Below are 22628 nucleotides of genomic sequence, written 5' to 3' on the forward strand. Positions count from 1 at the left end.
TTGATAAATTCCTTTTAAAGTTACAAGGCTAATGGACAGCGTCCGCAGTCCAGATGCTTCCTTGAAACCTGATGGTTGCCCTTCCCTAGTTAAGGGATGCAAATGTAGTTTGCTGTCTTTTTTTTTTTTTAAATAAATGTATTTATTTATTTTTGGCTGCGGGTCTTCATTGCTGCGCGCGGCTTTCTCTAGTTGCGGCGAGCGGGGGCTACTCTTCATCGCAGTGCACGGCCTTCTCATTGCAGTGGCTTCTCTTGTTGCAGAGCACGGGCTCTAGGCGCATAGGCTTCAGTAGTTGTGGCATGCGGGCTCAGCAGTTGTGGCTTGCGGGCTCTAGAGCACAGGCTTAGTAGTTGTGGCGCACGGGCTTAGGTGCTCCGCAGCATGTGGGATCTTCCGGACTAGGGATCAAACCTGTGTCCTCTGCATTGGCAGGCAGATTCTTAACCACTGCGCCACCAGGGAAGTCCCCTGTTAATCTGTCTTAATTAATAAATAAGCCCCCCCAAAATTAAGAAGGGTAGAGAAAAAGTTTTTCCTCCCTTACATTCACAGTTGTATTCCTGGCACCTAGGGCAGTGCTTGGTAAATAGTAAGTAATCAGTTAATATTTGCTGTATACAAAATAAATGGAAAAGGGGGGAAACAATTGGAATTCTTATTTTTAGCATACATATCAATTCCAGTAATCACATACAACGCTTTTCTAGTTAAAAGTATTTATTTCTGGGCTTCCCTGGTGGCGCAGTGGTTGAGAGTCCGCCTGCCGATGCAGGGGACACGGGTTTGTGCCCCAGTCCGGGAAGATCCCACATGCCACGGAGCGGCTGGGCCCGTAAGCCATGGCCGCTGGGCCTGTGCGTCCGGAGCCTGTGCTCCGCAACGGGAGAGGCCACAACAGTGAGAGAGGCCCGCGTACCACAAAAAAAAAAAAAAAAAAAGTATTTATTTCTCAGCATCTTTTGTCTGTTTCACCAACTATTATAAGATGCCCTTAAATGTCGGTATATGGTTTCTACATAAAAATAAATAAATAAAAACCAAAAGCCTTCACTTTCTTAAGTTCTGATGACACCCATTTAATTTGGGATGTGGGTAAAGAGTAATATAAAACAGTAAATATTCAAGATGGCATTTCTGTTCTGCCCAAGAGTGGGTTGCAGCACACACACTATGCTCTTGCAGACCTGGGAGTACGTGTTCCTGAAGGGAGGAACCTAGGAGACCTGGCTGTCTGAGCCAATTGTGGCGCAGGCCCAGTGTCAGGGAGTGGTTTTGTTTGCATTGTTGTGTGATTTTGTTTGCATTGTTGTGTCGCTCTTTAAACTAAGTCCACTCCAACCTCCCCTAAAGGAATGCAGCGTTAGAAGACTAGGGCTTGAGGAACTTCCTATGAGAACTCCTGTTTCTCCCGTTCTTTGATCAGAGGTTTTGTGAATCACAATGCCTTGCTCCTCCTCCCTAATGAGTAATTCGTCAGCTGAATTAATTTGGATGAGCTGAGCCTTTTTAAGAGCCTGCCTAATACACTTCCAGTGTTCAAAAAGGAACAGTAGGTCCAAAGTGGAGTCACTTATGCTAAGCCCCGGAGAAGCAAACTAAAACTTAACACCTAACTGCAGTGTCAGACTCACTCAGAAATGTAATTTGGGGTTTGTTTGGTTTTTTTTTTTGGCTGCATTGTACACTATGTGGGATCTTAGTTCTCTGAGCAGGGATCGAACCTGTGCCCTCTGCATTGGGAGCACAGAGTCTTAACCACTGGGCCACCAGGGAAGTCCCCGAGAAATGTAATTTTATTTTTTATTTTTTAAAATTAATTTTTATTGGAGTATAGTTGCTTTACAATGTTGTGTTAGTTTCTACTGTACAGCAAAATGAATCAGCTATACATATACATCTATCCCCTCTTTTTTGGATTTCCTTCCCACTTAGGTCACCACAGTACATTAAGTAGAGTTCCCTGTGCTATACAGTATATTATTTGTTATCTATTTTATACATAGTATCAATATGTATATGTGTCAATCCCAATATCCCAATTCCTCCCACCCCCTCCTTTCCCCCTTGGTATCCATACATTTGTTCTCTACCTCTGTCTCTATTTCTACTTTGCAGATAAGATCATCTATACCATCTTTCTAGGTTCCACATATATGCATTAATATACAATATTTGTTTTTCTCTTTCTGACTTACTTCACTCCATATGACACTCTCTAGGTCCATCCACATCTCCACAAATGACCCAATTTCGTTCCTTTTTATGGTTGAGTAATATTCCATTGTATATATGTGTACTGGGTATATACCCAGAGAAATGTAATTTTAAACCAATCAGTTTGGAATTTCCTGATCAACACTAGTGAGGTGATCTGCATGATAAACCCCTACCCTTCTCCCCAAAGAAGGTGACCTTGCCTGAAATAATGCTTTCTTTTCTTTTTGACTTCCTTGTCCCCTCCTTCCAGCTTTTAAAAAACCTTCCATTGTACAGCTCCTTGGAGCTCCTTTCTATTTGTTAGATGGGATGATGCCTGATTCACAAATCATTTAATAAAGCCAATTAGGTCTTCAAATTCACTCAGTTGAATTTTGTTTTTTAATACCAGCTTAAGCAGAGGTTAATGGCAGTCAACAACACTGACAGCAAAGTTTATCTGACTACAGGAAGCCAAGTCCAAATATTTATTTTTTAAAAGGCAAGCATATTTTAATAATAGAACTTTACTACCTGGATGGATTGTTAGACATAAACAAAGCTGGACACGAAAGTGGTAAGGACATATTTTGTTCAGTAATACTACAGTATGAACTGAACTCCACTTCCCTGAATCAGAAGGCTGAAGACTTTTCAAAGGCTGGAGTGTGCTAAGGGAAAGTCACTAAGGGGTAGTAAAGGGGTGGGTGGGTGATCCATGTGACTAGGCCATCTGGGTTTGTTAATTGGCATTTGTCAGGGGAGAAAGAAACTTCTGTCTTTATGAGAGGAAGCAGCAGTGCAAGTTGAAGAAAGGTAGGTCCTTATCCTCCCACAAGGACTGGGAGCTAGCACAGAGTTATCTCCCTGAATATCTGCATCTTAAGGAGAGGGGCTCACAAGTCCTTAAGGAAACAGTTCTGGGTGGTAGATTTATATCACAAAGGTCAGAGAAAAGAATTTAAATAGCAAGCTTTCTAAAGTAGCTGCTCCAAGAGAGGGCTCTGGGGTCTGTCTGCCTATCCAGGTTTTGCCTGGAACAAATCACAAATTCTTCGGGCAGTGTTGAGCTTTTCTAGGCAGGTATTTTAAAGGGGTGGGGCGCTAGGATCACCCTAGAAGCCATAATAGAGTGATGAAGTAAAATTTATATTTTAAGGCAGGACAAGAAAAAATTACACATAAAATTCTCTGTTTGTCTGGGCCTCCTCCCTCCCTAATGTGCAGTGTGCATCTTTATTACAGTTAACCAGAACTTCTCAAAGATGGGAGTGCCCGCTCAACCATAAAGATCATTTTTTCCCCCTTTATTCTGACCCTAGCAATGTAACTTCTTAAAAGAACAGTGTTCTTTCCCAGCTCTTTAGGTGAGGGGGCGTGGGGTGGATAGGGATTAGATGCTTGCTTGGTATGTGCTTACCTGGACTATGTATCTTTGGTGAAGTTTATGTAAAATATTAGTCGGTCATTTTGATGTATGATCCTTTGTTTCAAAAATGTATATGATTGTGCCTTCGACTTCTAACAGGCAGAATGGTCCTCCGAGCTTTCTGAGACTGCTTCCTGTGTTATCACCATCAGTTTGGCTCAAATAAAATTCCCTTTTTTCTTCTTGACAGTTAATTGAATTTTCGTCAGCGAGAGTTTGTACAAGTCTCAGTGCAGAGGTTCTGAGGGAGTCTTCATATGCCGAGAGCTCTACAGCCTTCAGAACAGTTGTTAAGGTTTGATAAATCTGGTTTTTGAGATGGTCAAAAGTTTTATACGGTCTGTGTTCACACCACACCACAGAACCAGTGGGTTATGCACTTGCAAGTTAAATATTTCCACATATTAATAAGACAACGAATATCAAACACGAAAACCACATTACAAACTTCTGAACAATCTTGATTTCCAATTTCCCGTGTGGCCAAGTTTTGCCTCTGCAGGTATCTCGCGTCTTAACCCTGGGTTTCTCTTCCAGGTTCTGTGTCTATCTCACAACTGGTTTACTCCTCCGCGGGTTGGGACTTTTACCCATTGCAGTGAACAACCTGGTAGAAAAGAAAGAGAAAAGCCTCAGATGCGGGGATTGCAAGTCTCTCACCTCCCTCCTTTCCCTGCAAGCACTATAACTCAGATGTGGCTGGGACACGCGTGGCTCACTACATCAGCCGCCTGTAACCAATTCCTGCCGGAACAGTCAGGACGACACACTTCTCTCAACCCCCTTTCTTTCTTTCCCTTTCCAATTCTTCGGCTCCTTTCACTTTCCGCCTTTCTCTTCCGCTTTCTCGGCGCTTCCCCAGCCGCCTCCCTAACCGGGTCCCAAACACAGCTCAGCAAGCACGAGAACCTGAACGAGGCCGGCGCTATGAAGCCTGCGCCGTCTTCGCTTTGCGGCGCTGCCGTAAAGTGCCGTCGCGCACCGGGGACGTCACGGACCGGTTGGCTCTTTTCCCGACTGCTGGCGCTGGCCGCTTGGGCGTTCCCTGGGGGGCGTGTTGAGCTGGGCTGTTGTTTGGGGAGGGCATTTGGTGCCCTGTGTGTTGATGAGATAAAACTGGCTGCTCCAGCTCCGGAACCCGAGGGCCGCCCGGTCCTAGTGCCTGCTGGATACCCGGGGCCCAGGGGTGTGGGGAGGCCGGAGGCTGCGGCCCAAGCTCACAGCGACCACGCTCCGCACATCTCCCCGCGGACCGCTGATGGCCGGACGCTTCCTGGGGAAGACTTTAGCCACCGTATCTCTCTCTGTGGCCTTGGCCTCTGTGACTCTCAAGTCCTTGGGCCGTTGCAGCATCGCGGCGTGCAGGTATTCCCTCTTCTAGTGCTGGCTCCTTGTCCTGAGTCCTTGCTTTGCGAGGGGGAAGCAGCTTCTGGTCGGGCGGCTTCAGTAGGCTTTGCTTGGGTCCCAGCTCTTTACAGCCATATACACGTTTTTTTAAAGGCTCTAAAATGTTTTACCTGTCTTTTGAGGAAAACAAGTGGTAGTGACCTTTCTTATGATACTCGAACTTTGCCATCCTCCATGAGTCACTAACATTCTTGTCCCCAGAGAGTTTAAATAGCACATGTTTGGGTGTGGTGGTGTTCCGTGCCATTTTTTTGTTTTTTTTGGTGTTTTTTTTTTTTTTGGTTAATACTTAAAACATGATTGTTAAAATTAGCACATGCATGTAGTTTAAAGATGCAAACAGTATAAATGCTGTAAAAGGAAAAATATAAGTCGTCATTGCTCTCCTCCACTTCTCCATTTCAGTGTAGATAACATATTTATTAGTTACCTTTTAAAAAAAATTTGCCTTGGATAAATTCAGGCATTTATGGTAGCTCACACTGCCTCCTCCTTTTATTCCTCTCTCCTTCTGGTTTCTAAACACGATGTTCTAGGTACCATGCCCATGCTAGGCGTGGAGTAATAAACAAGTTTTATGAGGCTGCCTCTAGTTTTTTTGGTTTGTTTTTTGTTTATTTATGTTTTTGCTTGTCATGTCATGTTTACTTTTGGCACGAGGAAATTTTCTTCTATTTGTTTTTTCCCCCGTTTTTTCTTCTGTCCTGTCCTTTTTCCCCACCCCCAGAACTCCAGTGATAGCTTTTGGACTTTCTGGGTAGTGCCTCTATTTCTCTTTTTCTTTAATTTTCCATTGGTTTGTCTTTTTGTATGAAGTTCTCAGAGATTTTCCTCAAATTTATCTTCTAGATTACTAGTTCAGACTGCTGTCCTGTGCATTCTGTCATCTCTTCTACTGAATTGTAAATTTTGACAAGAACTTTTCCCCCCTAATTGCTCTCTTTAATGGCCTTTTCTTATTTTATGGCTCTAAAAGTCCTTTGAATCTGTAAAAATGATAATTAGAATAAAAATTATCTTGTGTTTCCTGAATTGTCTGACCCTTCTGGGTCAGTGGTTCTTTTCCTTTTTGGTCCCTTTTCCTTATGTTTTTTTCTCAAGCATCTGGTGGATGCTAGTTATTTATATTTTGATTAATGTAGATAATAGGCATTGTTTTCCCTAAACAGGAGCACTGATTGAATTACCCCCAGGTACCAATGCACCTCGACCTGATGGTTTCTGCTGAGGGTGTGTGAGCAGGTGGCAGCAGGTGGACAGGCTGGAAACCTCCCCCTTCCCGTTCCAGACTTTACACTTGTGTAGCAGCTTCCCCGCTGAACATAGCTGCTCTAACTTTATTTCCTCAGTGTGAATTACGGAGATATTAAGCCTAAATTTCTGCTGTGTTCTCTAATACCTAATTCACAATAGAGATTCTAGTCCTTCATTTTCTTTAAATTTTGGTTTTATCCTGGGTACAAACAACTAATACCGACTTTTTGTTTGTAGGGTAGGGAGGGAGGAGGGCTGATTTCATGGTTACCGTCCAACTGCTCACTTAGGACATTTGGGCCCACTTATTTCCAATGTAACTCTCTGGTGGGGCATGTTGGTATGGGGGGCGCTTTGTGTGTGTATGGTGGGGAGACTGGGGGTACATGGGAGCTCTGTGTTTTCTGCACAGTTTTGCTGTGAACCTGAAACTGCTTTAAAAAATTAAGTCTACTAAAAAAAAAGGCAGGTAGTATCCTTTCCTCGATTCACACAGGGACAGGTACATGGAAAATAAAAGACATAATGCTCTTGTTAAAAAAAAAAAGTTGACAAAACCAATGAAAAGATAGTGTTTCAAGCAAGAATGGTCCGAATATCAAAGGAGTAAGGGAGGTCTTGGGGAAATTTTGATGAAGGCTTCTAATACTTTTGCTAAAATTATCCCCTCTGATTTGACTGTGAAGGTATAAAAGTGAAGTTTGCTGAATAATGTGGTTATAAATAAAATGTAATAGAAATATAATAAAAACAAATTTGATTAATTCCTTGTTTGAAGACTTAGGTTATAAACAAATCTATATACTTATATACGTATAATATAAAATTTATTTTCATAATTCTTCCCTTCAGTTTTATTGAGATAAAATGGATATACAACACTGTATAAGATTAATGTGTACAGCATAAATATTTGAAATACATCATGAAATGATGGTCACAACATGTTTAGTGAACATCCGTCATCACAGATAAATACAAAATTAAAGAAATAGAAAAAAATTTTTCCTTGTGATGAGAACTTTAGGATTTACTCTCTTAACCACTCTCATATATTTATATAACATACAGCAGTGTTAATTATATTTATCATGTTGTACATTATATCCCTAGTACGTTTTTGTCTTGTGACTGGAAGTTTGTGTGTACCTTTTGACCACCTTCATCCAGTTTCCCCTCTCGCCCCACCCCCCCGCCTTGTGACCACAAATCTGATCGCTTTTTCTATGAGTTTGTTTTTGAAGTATAATTGACCTACCACACTATGTTAGTTCCTGTTACACAACATAGTGATTTGATATTTCCATACATTTTAACTTGATAACCAGGGTAAGTCTAGTTACCTTATGTCACCATACAAAGATAATATAGTTATTCCCCACATCTTACATTTCATATTCGTGACTCATTTATTTTGTACCTGGAAGTTTGTACCTCAATTAATCTTCTCCCTTTTCTACTTCTTTCCTCCCCCTACCACCCTCTCATCTGGCAACCACCTGTTTGTTCTATGTATCTATGACTCTGTCTTGTTATGTTTGTTTATTTGTTTTGTGTTTTAGATTCCACATATAAGTGGAAAGACAGTATTTGTCTTTCTCTTTTCTCTGTGTGACACTTCACTTAGCATAATACTCTCTGAGTCCAAGCGTGTTGTCACAAATGGAAAGATTTCATTCCTTTTTTATAGCTGAGTAATATTCCACTGTGTGTGTGTGGTGTGTGTGTGTGAGAGAGAGAGAGAGAGAGAGAGAGAGAGAGAGACACCTTTATCCATTCATCTTTTGATGGGCACTTAGGCTGCTTCCATATCTTGGCTATTATAAATAATGCTGCGGTGAACGTGGAGGTGCGTGTATCTTTTCTAATTAGTGATTTTGGTTTCTTCAGATAAATACCCAGCAGTGGAATTGCTGGATCATATGGTAGTTCTTTTTTAAATTTTTTGGAGGAATCTCCATATTGTTTTCCATAGTGGCTACACCAATTTACATTCCCATTAGCAGCGCACAAGCGTTCCCTTTTCTCCGCATCCTCACCAACACTTGTTACTTGTTGTCTTTTTGATAATAGCCATTCTGACAGGTATAAGGTGATACCTCATTGTGGTTTTGATTTGCATTTCCATGATGATTAGCAATGTTGAGCATATTTTCATGTTCTGTTGGCCATTTCTGTGTCTTCTTTGGAAAAATATCTATTCAGATCCTCCACCCATTTTTTTAAATTGGGTTGTTTGTTTTTAACGTTGTGTTTTATGGGTTTTTTGTATATTTTGGATATTAACAACCTATCAGATATATTGTTTGCAAATATCTTCTCCTGTTCAGTCAGCAGCCTTTTTGTTTTGCTGATAGTTTCCTTTGCAAAAGCTTTTTAGTTTGATGTAGTCCCATTTGTTTATTTTTGCTTTTGTTTCCCTTGCCAGAGGAGACACATCCAAAAAATCTTGCTAAGACCAGTGTCAAAGAGTGTACTGATTATGTTTTCTTCTAGAAGTTTTATGGTTTCAGGTCTTACATTTAAGTCTTTAACTCATTTGGAAATTATTTTTGTGCATGGTGTGAGAAAGTAGTCAAGTTTGTTTCTTTCACATTTATTGAAGAGGCTGCCATTCTCCATTGTATATTGTTGCCTCCGCTGTTGTAGATTAATTGCCCATATAAGTGTGGGGTCGTTTCTGGGCTTTTTTTCTGTTCCATTTATCTGTTGTTTTTTTAGTCTCTATTTTATTTATTTCTGTTCTGGTCTTTATGATTTCTTTCTTCCTACTAGCTTTAGGTTTTGTTCGTCCTTAATTTTCTAGTTCCTTTAGGTGTAAGGTTAGGTTATTTATTTGAGATTTTTCTTGTTTCCCGAGGTAGGCTTGTATCACTATGAACTTCCCTCTTAGAACTGCAGGTCCCTTCATTTTTCTGAATTTGATTGAAAATAAAATTGTTTAGAAAATGAACTGTATTAGGAAATAATGAAACAGAAGTGAAAAGTAAATTTACACCAGGATTGGTGGTGCTGAACTCTTTTGGCTTTTGCTTGTTTGTAAAACTTCTGATCTCTCCATCAAATCTGGATGAAAGCCTTGTCAGTATTCTTTTTTTTAAATTGTATCTATTTGCACACTAATAGTGTATATGAGTTTACATTTTCCCATATTTACACCAGCTTTATTTTTTTCGCCATACTGTGTGGCATGTGGGATCTTAGTTCCCTGACCAGGGATTGAACCTGTGCCCCCTGCAGAGGAAGTGCGGAGTCTTAACCACTGGACCACCAGGAAGTCTCTGGGTATAGTATTCTTGGTTGTAGGTTTTTCCCTTTCATCATTTAAAAAATATCATGCCACTCCCTTTTGGCCTGCAGAGTTTCTGCTGAAAAATGAGCAGATAGCCTTATGAGAGTTCCTTTGTATGTAACTTGTTGCTTTTCCCTTGCTGCTTTTAATATTCTTTTTAAAATTTTTGCCACTTTAATTATGATGTTGATTTGGTCCTCAGTGTGGTCCTCTTTGGGTTGATCCTGTTTGGGACTCTCTGTGCTTCCTGACCTGGTTGTGTGTTTCCTTTCCCAGGTCAGGGAAGTTTTCAGCTGTTATGTCTTCAAATATGTTCTCTGCCACTTTCTCTGTCTTTACCTTCTAGGACTCCTGTAATGCAAATATATTCTCATTTCTTTTTATTCTTTTTCCTTTTTTTTCTGTTCTGCTCCAGTGACTTCCACTACTCTGTCTTCCAGCTTGATGATCCATTCCTCTGTATCATCTGGTCTACTGTTGATTCCTTCTAGTGTATTTTTTCATTTCAGTTATTGTATTCTTTGTCTCTGGTTAGTTCTTCTTTATATTTTCTAACTCTTTTTTTAAATTATTTTTTTGGCATCATTGGGTCTTCGTTGCTGCGCACGGGCTTCTCTAGTTGCGGCAAGCGGGGGCTACTCTTCATTGTGGTGCGCACACTTCTTATTGCGGTAGCTTCTCTTGTGGAGCACGGGCTCTAGGTGCTCTAGGTAGTTGCAGCACGTGGGCTCAGTAGTTGTGGCACGTGGGCCCTACGGCGCATGGGCTTCAGTAGTCGCGGCACGTGGGCTCTAGAGCGCAGGCTTAGTAGTAGAGTGCATGGGCCTAGTTGCTCTGTGGCATGTGGAATCTTCCCAGACCAGGGATCAAACCCATGTCTCCTGCACTGGCAAGTGAATTCATAACTACTGTGCCACCAGGGAAGTCCCTAACTCTTTGTTAAAAACTTCGAACTTCTCACTCTGTTCATCCAGTTTTCTAACAAGTTCTTCGATCATCTTTATGATCATTACTTTGAACTCTTTATTAGATATTGCCTATCTCCACTTCACTTTGTTCTTCTTCTGGGGTTTTATCTTGTTCTTTCATTTGGAACATATCCTCTGTCGCCTCATTTTGCCTAATTTGCTGTTTTTATTTTTATGTATTTGGTAGGTTGGTTACACTTCCTGACTTTGGAGAAGTGGCCTTTTATGGGAGACATCCTATGAGCCCCAATAGTGCACTACTCCCTGGTCACTAGAGCTCTAAGGGTGCCCCGCATGTGGGCTGTGTGGGTCCTTCTTGTATGGCAGGCTGACTACTGTGGGCACTCTGGTACACGTGGCTGGCCCACATCCATCAGTTGCCAGGCTCTGCCTCCTGCAGAAGCTGCCTGCCAGTGGTGGGCAGGGCTGCGTCAGGAGGCAGCTGGCTGCAGAGCCCTGGAGGACTCTGCTGTTGGCTCACCTGTGGGCAGAGCCAGGTTCTGGGTTGGGTGGTAGTGGGGCTGGGGTCCCGGATCTAGTGTTGGCCTCCTGGTGGGCGAGGCTGGGACCCAGGGGATCCCAGGGCTGGTGCCCACCCACTGGTGTGTGGGCCGGGTCTTGGGCCCTCTGGTGGACAGTGTCCGTCCCCCAGGTGGCTGTGTGCTCAAGGCAACTTAAGGCTGCTGACCTGCTAGTGGATGGAGCTGCGTGTCCCCACCTAGCTAGCTGCTTGGTCTGTGATGTTCCAGTACTGTTGCTGACAGGCTTGTGGGTAGGTCCAGGTCCAGGGTCTAATAAGCTGGAGGGAGGATTCCAAAGTGGTGCTTCCCAGCACCAGAGTCCCTGTGGTAGAATGAGCTCCCCAAGATGACTGCCGCCAGTGTTCGTGCCCACAGGGTGAGTCCCGGTTGCTTCTGCCTCTCTGGGCGGCTCTCCAAGATGAGCAAGTGGGTCCGACCCAGGCTCCTTTCAGATTACTGCTTCTGCCCTGGGTCCCAGAGCGTGAGAGAGTGCAGCCTGTTTCCACTCTCTAGCTCTCCAGAAAGTAAGCCCCGCTGGCCTTTACAGCCAGACATTCTGGGGGCTCATCCTCTCGGTACAGAGAAGAGTCAGGAAGAGAAATGAAAAATTTTTGTGTAGGCTGTGAGGTAAAGGTTAAGATTCAGTTTTTTGTTTTCCCTTTTTTTGTATATGCTATCTAGTTATTTCAGCTCTACACCTCTTATTTTACTCTAAAGTTTATAATTTGTACATTTATCACAGTCTGACTTCAAGTAATATTACATTACTTTGTGTATAATGTAAGAATCCTACAACAGTATATTTCCATTTCCTGTTATTCTTTTATGCTATTTTTGCCACACATTTTTTACACATGTATATTAGACCATAAACTTTTTTTTTTTTTTTTGCGGTATGCGGGCCTCTCACTGTTGTGGCCTCTCCCGTTGCGGAGCACAGGCTCCGGACGCACAGGCTCAGCGGCCATGGCTCACGAGCCTAGCTGCTCTGTGGCATGTGGGATCTTCCTGAACCGGGGCACGAACTCATGTCCCCTGCATCGGCAGGCGGACTCTCAACCACTGCGCCACCAGGGAAGCCCGTAAACTATTTTTTAAAATTGATTCCTTCATGTAGACCTAAGAGTCTTCCTTTACATTTGTTTTTGTGGTTGAATTTTTATAACAAACTTCTCTTCCCCAACATTTGTGCTAACAAAAGTAAACTTCTGTCCCTTTTTCTCAATGAAAATAAATTCAGTGAGTAGGTTTCAATTAATAAGATTTAGCAATATTTTTAAAAAATATTTATTTATTTATTTTGGCTGTACCGGGACTTAGTTGCAGCACTCGGGATCTTCGTTGCCGTGTGTGGGATCTTAGTTGTGGCATGCAAGATCTTTAGTTGAGGCATGCAGGCTTCTTAGTTGTGGCATGCAGGCTTCTTAGCTGCAGCATGCATGTGGGATCTAGTTCCCCAACCAGGGATTGAACCCGCGCCCAGTGCATTGAGAGTACAGTGTCTTGGCCACTGGACCACCAGGGAAGTCCCTAGCAATATTTTTATATTTGAAAATAATCTCTCACAGATGTTGGATCTTTACACTAATATGCATCAAATTAGAATTTTCTGATTTTTAAGTCTTCAAAAAGTCCTATTTTGGGGTCTGTGAATTAGGTTCTTTAATTAATTAATTTTGTACTTATATAAAACATTTTTCTTTTTCCTCCCAGTAACTCATTTTCATCCTGTGGATTTCATCTTAACTCCAACATGATGTCTGGTTCTAATGGTACCAAAGAGAATTCCCACAACAAGGCTCGGACATCTCCTTACCCAGGTTCAAAAGTTCAACGCAGCCAGGTTCCTAATGAAAAGGTAGGCTGGCTTGTTGAGTGGCAAGACTATAATCCTGTGGAATACACTGCAGTCTCTGTCTTGGCTGGACCTCGGTGGGCAGATCCTCAGATCAGGTGAGTAAATTAGTTGGTGTTAGCCGGGTGTAAGACTTTTGGAGAAGGTAATGGTTGTATTTGTAAAATATCATTTTACAGTTGAAAAATAGTTTTTATCCAGTGCTTGACTTTATTATAACTCAGTTTCCACATTTGCTTGAATTCTTTTTTTAAAAAATATTTATTTATTTATTTATTTTGGCTGTGCCAGGTCTTAGTTGTGGCACATGGGCTCTTAGTTGCGGCGTACGGGCTCTTAGTTGTGGCAGGCGGGCTTCTTAGTTGTGGCATGCATGTGTGATCTAGTTCCCCGACCAGGGATTGAACCCAGGCCCCCTGCATTGGGAGCATGGAGTCTTACCCACTGGACCACCAGGGAAGTCCCTCACATTTGCTTGAATTCTTGCCAAAGCTATTGAGTTCATTTTTGTTTATTCTTTTGGGGGTTTTATGATGATCTTTCCAAATAGGTAAATCTATTTTGTTGTGGAGTTTTTTATTTTATGAAATGACAAGTGGTGGTCTCTGTTTTCATTTCTTTTGTTTGGGTTATCAATAACACATTTTGTGGTTATTTTCCAACATAGCTAGACTTGTATTTGAATAGTGAAAATATTTTTCAGAAACTTTTTCCAGATTACTAAGAACAGGATGATGATAAAATTAGACCAGTGTGAGAAGATAGAAAAGGGATAGAAAAAGGAGAGAGGAAGAGGAAAAAAAATAAAGTCAAGCAAAAATGTTTTGACTAAATTCAGAGAAGTGCTGTGTTGATTCACATTTTATATGTATGTTTCTTTTGATAAATATAATGATAGAATTGTAAAATGTGCTAACTATGAGCTAGGCACTGTACTAAATATTTTATAACCATTATTTTATTTTATTCTTATAACTATTCTGGAAGGCAGACAGGGTTGTTATTTCTACTTTATAGAAAAATAAACACACACACAAAAATGGAAAAATAAACACACACAAACACAGAAAGTTTGTCCTTTGCATATGGTCGGTCATGTAGCTAGTAGATGGTATAGCTTGGACTTGAACTCAGTCTGACTTCAGATTTCATGCCCTTAACTACTCTGCTAAACTGCTGCCCTAGTTTTGGAACATTTTATAAGTTTGATTTAATGGGTAAATTTATTATAAATGATAGTCCTCTCAAGGCCTTATTTAGTCAGTTAAATAAGAATTTTTGCTAGTTGGATTGATCCAGTATTAGTTCATTAGGTTGTTAAACTTTACCAGGTCACTTATTGCTGTGACTTGATTTCTACCCACAGTTTCCTTATTTAATCCAAAGGTGTGTTTGTGATAGTACTTGGATTATTAATTAATCATGAAGCTAACGTGTGGAGAAATTATTAGCTGTAAATGAGTTCCATTTCCCTCATTTTAGAGGATATACATGTTTACACATATATTATACATACACATTATGTACAATTAAAATTAATGATGTTGCCAGGGGTGCTATACAGTGTAAACAGAGGAAGACAATACATCTTCTTATTTTTCATTCAATTTGTGTTTTAAAAGTTAAATTTGTATCACTATCTAAATCAAGCTTTATTACTAACATTAATGCTTCAATTATAACTAGAGTCATGCTTTTTTTTTTCCCCCAGAAGATGGCTCCCTTTATTTATCTAAAATTTTATTATGAAACATTTCTAACATACAGAAAATTTGAAAGAACTTTATGGGGAACACTCATAAATCCACCACTTTGATTCTTTTATCAACATTTTATTATACTTATTTTATCACGTATATATCCGTCTATCCCTCCTCCTTCCATTTTGTTTTCTTGATGTATCAGTACATCTCCCCCTATATACTTCAACAAGTATTTCATTAACTAGTATTCATTATTTATTTAGTTTCCTTTCTTTTATTTTTAAATTTTTTATTGAAGTATAGTTATTTACAATGTTGTGTTAATTTCAGGTGTACAGGAAAGTGAATTAGTTATATATATATCCACTCTTTTTTAGATTCTTTTCCCATATAGGTCATTACAGAGTATTGAGTAGAGTTCCCTGTGTTATACAGTAGGTCCTTATTAGTTACCTATTTTATATATAGTGGTGTGTATATGTCAATCCCCATCTCCCAATTTATCCCCCTGCCTCCTTTCCCCCCTGGTAACCGTAAGTTTGTTTTCTACATCTGTGACTCTATTTCTGTTTTGTAAATAAGTTCATTTGTACCATTTTTTTAGATTCCACATATAATGGTGAATTTCTAGAGTCCCAAGAACATTGTAACTCGGGTTTTATAATTTCATGATTTTTACCATTTAATTATTTTTACGTGTGTGTTCAATGGAAGAATGGTTAGAAGTCTTGAGAAAATGTCTGGATCGTTCAAGTTGGAAATTATTTCCAAAACAGAGCACAAATATATCTATTCTCTTGCTTATTGGAATTAAAGCAAGAAAAAAAGTGAAACTTATGTCAGAACTGCCCATGAACTGTCCAGTGCTATATAAATATTCACTGCCAGTGCAATTATGTCAGCGATTTCATAATGGGGAGGAAAGTACTTTATTTATAGCTTAAAAAAATTTTTTTGAGTATGACATACAGGCAGTGAAGTATACATTTCTTAAGTATGCAGGTGTAGCTCAGTAAGATTTTATATTTATATAACTCTGTAATCCAGAGCCATATCCAGATCAAATCTGGAACATTTCCAGCATATTATATCTCTTTTAATCTACATCATGGTTATTATGAAGTTTGTGGGTGAATTCATGTTTTGCGAGTTTACTTTGATAAAAGTATTAATCAGTGTACATTTGAAGAAATTAAAATTACTTTGAAACAGTAGAAATGACAAAGGAATCTTATTTTTAGAACTATAGGAACCATTAATTGCCATATTGTGCCCACGCACACTTCCACTTTGCTAATAGTAACATAGACCTTCTTGTAGTGTGTGAGAGGAGCTCCAGTTTGTCTGCCATTGGTCCTTCCCATAGGGGTTACCACACATACCCTTGTCTTACAAGGTGTTTTGGTTAAACAAATTTTCTTTTTCCAGAAACTGTTTTGAAGGAGTTGATGAATCTGTAAATGAAAACTAACTAAAGTTGTAACTAAAAATTTAGTCTCAAGGATACTACTTTTATAAATAACTGACTGGCATTATTAAGCTGTTGGTAATATTGGGTCATTATTTCTGATTTTGCATTGGTATTCTCGTTACAGTGAAAGCAGCTTTTCGCCAAAGTTTAATGAAAAGGATGGCCATGTTGAGAGAAAGAGCCAGAATGGCCTGTATGAGATTGAAAATGGAAGACCTAGGTAGGTACCGGGGATGGGACATCTTACAATAATGGGTCTCTAAAAGGTAGAAAATACTGTCAACGAAAATTCAATTAACAATCAAGGTAAGAAGAATAAAGGGAATTTTATTCAACCCGACTGAGGATTATAACCCGGAAGACAGACTCTCAGAAAGCTCTGAGAACTGTTTCACCTGTTTGAAGATACAGTCATATACATTTTCGAGATGAAGGACTGTACATTAAAATGACATACCGATATTTTACATAAAGTTCATCTAAGATATACAGTCCAGGTGAGCACATACAAAGCAAGCAGCAAGTCACCATGACATCTTTCAGCGTTGGGAAAGAGTGCCATTCTTTTAAGAAGTTACATGGCTAGTGTCAGAATAAAGGGGAAAAAAGTGGATTTTTATGGTCAAGCAGGCACTCCCATCTTTGAGGAGGTCTGGTTAATGTGCAGTGCAGATGCACACTGCACATTAAGGAAGGAGGGTGGAGGCCCAGACGGACACAGAAAATTTTATGTTTAAATTTTCTTGTCCTGCCTTAAAATATACATTTTATTTTATCAATATAATTAATGTTTATTGAGTGCTTGTATATGCCAGACATTGTATGAAAGAATTTATGTATGGGATCTAATTAAATCACCACAATAACCCTGTGGGTGGATATTTTTAGTTCCATTTACAGATAAAGAGAGAGAATGTAAGTTGTTTGCACACAGTGAGTAAGTGGTAGAGACAGGGTTTGAATGCATCTTCTTGTAACCTTACCTTGAAGTAGAAATAATTACAGTTGACTCTTGAATAAAACAGGGGTTGAACTACACAGACCCACTTATACATGGATTTTTTTTCAATAGTAAATATTACAGAATTACACCATCTGAGTTTGGTTGAATCCCTGGATGTGGAACCACAGATACAGGGGAACCGTGTATACAGAGGGCTGACTATAAGTTTATATGGGAGTATTGATCAAGGGTCAATTGTAATTGAATAAATTAACAGAGAAGGAAAGGATCAAAAACTGTATTTCAGTAGTTATTTATAAAATGAGATCATACCTTAAAGTAAGAATTTATCCAAATATATAAGAGTAAAAATAAAAATAACCCAACAATTTAACATCAAGTATCTTTTTGTACTTTTTTTATTTTTAATTTTCTTTTAGCGTGCTGCACAGCATGTGAGTGGGATGTGGGATGTTAGTTCCCCGACCAGGGATCGAACCTGTGCCCCCTGCAGTGGAAGCACAGAGTCTTAACCACTGGACCACCAGGGAAGTCCCTCTTTTTATACTTCTAAAAATGATTTTTCTACACAACTCCAAAATTTTCCATTTTCCTTAAGAAGACATTATACAAGTTAGGAAGAAATGTAAAAATTAGCGTGCCTCAAATAAAACAAAAAAAGGATCACAGATTTGGTAATCATGCTTATTACCTGGTAAAAATGTTGCAAAAACTAAAATATTTTTAGTTCTTCTAAGACTTGGAGATAGTAGAGCTCCTCTCACCCCAGCCTGGTCTTTCAGTTTTGCTAAATTCTTTCTTTGTTCATTACTTACTTGCCTTTCTATGTTATTGAACCTTTTCAAGTCAAAGTGTCCACGCATTTGACTTATCCCTCAGATTCTTTTCTGGGTAAAATATATTAAAAGACATGTACATATATTAAAGGATAGTCAGCAAAGGCAAGATAGCCTGTTGTTTTAGTCAAGACTCTCTGACTAATGGAAACCAACTCTAGCTTGCTTGAGTGAAAAAGTGAACTTTACCACAGGGCTATAGGATCATCTCAAGCCCAGAGCAGAAGTGCAGCTAACTTTAGGAACGGGTGGAGTTGGAAATCCATTAGAACTGTCTCTCTGCTTTATGTCTGCTTTTCTTTATATGTTGCCTTTGGTTTTCTTTTTCTGCAAACAAGTTTCTCTGCTGCTCAGGCTATAAGATAATCTATGTGTCTTTTCTACAGCTTCTAGTTTATTAGTAACAGGCTTGGTCATCTATAAAAACTAACATTATCTCTCTTAATACTGGCTTTGATCATTTGTATTCAGGGGTGTATGGTTACATGGAATAGAACATAGCTGCTGACCACTCTGCCCCTCCTGAATTTGAAAAGTAGAATTATCGTCACCTGGCTAGGTGTCTCGTCTTTCTGTTTTTATTTGCAAGTCTTGCTGAAATATTTCTGAGTCTAGTATAAAACAATATAAAGATTCACTCAACTTTAATAAAAGTCACAGGGAAGACCAGAATAAAAAGAGATGGCTGAAAAGGAAAATTTGACAGGTTGTTTATTTACTTTCACATACTGGGAGGATCAAAGATATTAAATAGGTAAGATTGCAGATTAGGGCATTTCATTTTACATAATAAAAGTTGAACATTTAAGGAATATTGGAAGAAACTGGAAGAAAATCACTCAGGCATGAGTGTTGCTATGTTTATCTGACAGACTTTTTAACATTGGGTGTGGCATTAGGTTAAATAGTAGTTGGCATTTTTATAAAATTGTTTTAAAAAATGGAATTTGGTATATTTGAATTCTTGAAATATTAAATACTTCTACCTCATTATATGCTACAAAATATCTATTACTGTTAATAAAAATCTAGAACCCACTGTGAAAAAATGGACTTTAAAATGTAACAAACTATTTGAGTGAGACAGGTTGTAGGAGAGTGGAGTAGGAAAAGAGGATGTTGAGAAGGTGAAGCGTAGGTGTCCTCAGTGATAAAACATTGCTGTCGCAGAGGTAGACGATGATTAGACGCGGAGCATTTCATTCTTCCAGATTTGAGTCCAGTAAGGTTCTAGTTTGAATTTTGAAGTATAGGTGAAAACTGAAACAAATTCTTATATTGTAGAACAACTATGGAAATGAGATCCTCCTCCTGGTTCAAGCCCAAAGCTTAAGACAAGCACAAAAGAAAAGTTAAATAACACTATAAGGAAATGTGTACTTTGAGTGTCAAATATGTAATAGTGCTACTGGATTTGTGTAGAGATATTATTTCCTTCTTATTGCTCTTACTACCTTGTTTTGGGCCATATCAAGTTGTGTTAAAAAAGATGAGCACATTCAATTGGTTTTATGGGTTTTTTTTTTCCAGAAATCCTGCAGGACGGACAGGACTGGTTGGCCGGGGGCTTTTGGGGCGATGGGGCCCCAATCATGCTGCAGATCCCATCATAACCAGGTAAGAACTAAAAACACATTTCAGTAGCAAAGAGCTAAGTAATTGGATAAATACAGACTGTACCATGTTTTTACGTATCCGTTATACACACACACACATGCACACACACAGATGTATATATGTATATGTATGTGTTTTTATTTATTTATTATTATTATTTTTTTGCGGTACGCGGGCCTCTCACTGCCGTGGCCTCTCCCGTTGCGGAGCACAGGCTCCAGACGCGCAGGCTCAGTGGCCATGGCTCACGGGCCCAGCCGCTCCGCGGCATGTGGGATCTTCCCAGACTGGGGCACGAACCCGTGTCCCCTGCATCGGCAGGCGGACTCTCAACCACTGCGCCACCAGGGAAGCCCCTGTATGTGTTTTTATATAGAGTCATCCCTTGGTATCCTGGGGGATTGGTTCCAGGACCACCCCCTGTGCCTCAAACAGATACCAAAATCTGTGGATGCTTAAGTCCCTTACATAAAATGGGGTAGTACAGTCAGCCCTTCTTATCCATGGGTTCCACATCTATGGATACAGAGAGCCGACTGCATATACGTGTATATATATGTGTGTGTGCACACAGACACGTATATATACATTCATATGCACACACATGAAATCTATATTTTAAAGGGACGTTATGTAAAATTATAGTGATGTGATTTAAGTGTAAAGCTGTAGTTTTATGTTGTGTGAGTAGGTTAGGCCTCATTTCAACAAAGTTAGTTCACCACACATTTATTGAGCATCTATTTGTTCTCAGAATTGAGTAAGTGCCTTGGTGCATATGAAAGAGTATAACAGTCCTAAGTTTCTGCTTCCTGTCATTGAGGAGCTATGTTCTCATTTGCAAGATAGAAAATATTAAATAAAGAAACATGTCAAAGTAATATGGATGACACAGGATGCTTCAGAAAAGTAGAGAATCAGATGTGTGGGACATAATGATGGTAAACCAGAGCACCCAAGAAAGGTATTATGAAGAGGTAGACTGGAGCTGAACTAGAAGCTTAGATAGGGGGACGGGAGGACGCCTAGGAACAAGGCTTGTAGTAATATCTATTTGCGTATTGAGGGACAGTGAAAAGACCAGTTTGGTTGAAACAGAAGATCCTTGTAAGAGAATAGTGGATGATAAATTAGACTTAAAATTAATTTTTACGTCATTCTATTGTGGAGAATATAAAATGCCAAAGTTAAGGAGTATGAAATGGAGCCATTGAAGGTTCCAGGACGGGGGGAAGGCATTCTCTTCCTGAGGCAGATCTATCTGGTAAGCCAAATCATAGTCAGAGGGTTCCTCGGTCAGCATGAATCACAGTAAAGGAGGTAGGGGAATGTCATGTTTAGATGGATTGTGCCATCTCCACTGGAGTCGTCTTCCCGACACATGTGGAATATTCCATCATCTCTGTCATTCTTTTATTTATTTTTTATTTGTAGGATTTCTTCACTGACAGCCTCTCTCCTCACATGTGACTGTCATTTTCCTTCTTTAAATAATGCAGATACCCTCAATATTCTTGCTTTTTTAGTTTTGATATTTTGAGGGCTTTCCTTTCTTACAGCAGACTTTGTTCTCTCTGATCTGGGATATGATAATGATTTCATAGTTTAACTCTAAGGAAGCTTATTTTCAAGTTTCTGGGGGAGGCACCAGTTCTCTCCCCATCTTATTCTCGTATTTGCCCATCCAATTTCCTCTGACAAAAGGTATCTTTACCCCACACCCAACCGCAGTTTTATCTTCCATCTCTTCATTCATCCATCCACCCACCTACCTGCCTGCCTGTCTCCCTACGTACTGACCTACTTCTGTCCATCTAGAATTCCTTCAGAAACTTTATGGTTTAAGTGAGATGAGAAGAGTTAATATAGTCTTATTAATGAATGTAGTGAAAATAATAAAAGTAAATATTAATGGTAGTATCCGTTTCTTTTGATTTTGGTGAGGCTGTCTAAAGGCAGGAAGGTGTGAAATATTTGAAGCAGGAATGCTAGCAAAGGGACAAGAAGCAGAAAAGGGAAGCCAGAGTCTTGAAAGTTAAGTTAGTCCTAATTAGCTTATCTTTATCTGTGGTGAGCCAAATAGCAACTGAGAGTAAACACGGTGACTGTGTGTCAAGTCATTTTGAAATGGTAGACTTTCTGAACTTTATTCTTATACAGATGAGAAAACTGAAGGCTTAGAGATGGTCCAAGGCTATAAAAGAGCCCACAAGTGGCAGAAACTAGCTTTCAACAGTAATCTTAAGTTGATTTCTTTGCTATCTCAGTAATACATATATTATTAACTGAGGAGTCCCTTCAAATAGATGGGTGGCAGTAGAAATGGAAGGAAGAGAAGAAGGAAGGGTGTTGAAGAAAGAATCGACAAGATTAAATGAACTGTTAAAAATATTGCTTTACTCCAGGCACTCTGCTAGGTGCAATTATTAGTTTTTACATTTGTTTCTCACAGGAACTCCTCAAGGTAGGTATTAACATATCTATTTTATAGTTCTGAAGGTGGAGACTTACTGAGGTAAAGTGACTTGCCTCAATCTTGTAGATCTGAAATTTGAAACAGGGATATTTGGCTCCAAATATTGTGCTTTCTCTTTTACACCAGTATTTCACTAATGAGTAATCATAAGAATCACACAGGCACTTTTAAAGCAAAGATTCTATCCCCTTTTCTTCCAAGTACTTCATGATGCAAAATAGCATTGAATCGTGCAGAATTTCACAAACTTTCTTGTTCAGAATCCCCAGGGAAAGTGTTAAATGTTTAGATTCCCAGATACCTCTCCTAGAGATTTCCCACATATAATGGGAAGTTATCAGAAGTTCCTGTATATCTTTTAAAGTCGAAATGAGAAGGGAAGTGTTAATATATTATTGTGCATAAACTCCGGTCAAAAGTTAATGGCGGGGCTTCCCTGGTGGCGCAGTGGTTGAGAGTCCGCCTGCCGATGCAGGGGACACGGGTTCAGGCCCCGGTCCGGGAAGATCCCACATGCCGCGGAGCGGCTGGGCCCGTGAGCCATAGCCGCTGAGCCTGCGCGTCCGGAGCCTGTGCTCCGCAATGGGAGAGGCCACAACAGTGAGAGGCCTGTGTACCGCAAAAAAAAAAAAAAAA

At 39.8% G+C, this 22628-nt stretch overlaps 1 protein-coding gene and 1 pseudogene across 2 annotated transcripts in view; one reads left to right on the top strand and one right to left on the bottom strand.

Moving 5' to 3' along the window:
* LOC308615083 (tripartite motif-containing protein 75-like) overlaps positions 1 to 4531 on the bottom strand; it is a 42285-nt pseudogene extending 37754 nt beyond the window's left edge. The window contains exon 1 of the transcript XR_014017855.1: positions 3620 to 4531. The product of XR_014017855.1 is annotated as a tripartite motif-containing protein 75-like (transcript). The remainder of the gene's footprint in view (positions 1 to 3619) is intronic.
* Positions 4532 to 4633: 102 nt separating this feature from the next.
* The window catches only part of NUDT9 (nudix hydrolase 9), a 32457-nt gene continuing 14462 nt past the window's right edge, over positions 4634 to 22628 (top strand). The window contains exons 1-4 of the mRNA XM_081230169.1: positions 4634 to 4993; positions 12784 to 13023; positions 16224 to 16319; positions 19430 to 19516. Coding sequence (XP_081086295.1) covers positions 4887 to 4993; positions 12784 to 13023; positions 16224 to 16319; positions 19430 to 19516 — 530 coding nt within the window. The 5' untranslated portion in view covers positions 4634 to 4886. The remainder of the gene's footprint in view (positions 4994 to 12783; positions 13024 to 16223; positions 16320 to 19429; positions 19517 to 22628) is intronic.

Source organism: Mesoplodon bidens (genome assembly GCF_964165515.1).
Source record: "Mesoplodon bidens genome assembly, chromosome: 1".
Classification (NCBI taxonomy): Eukaryota; Metazoa; Chordata; class Mammalia; order Artiodactyla; family Ziphiidae; genus Mesoplodon; species Mesoplodon bidens.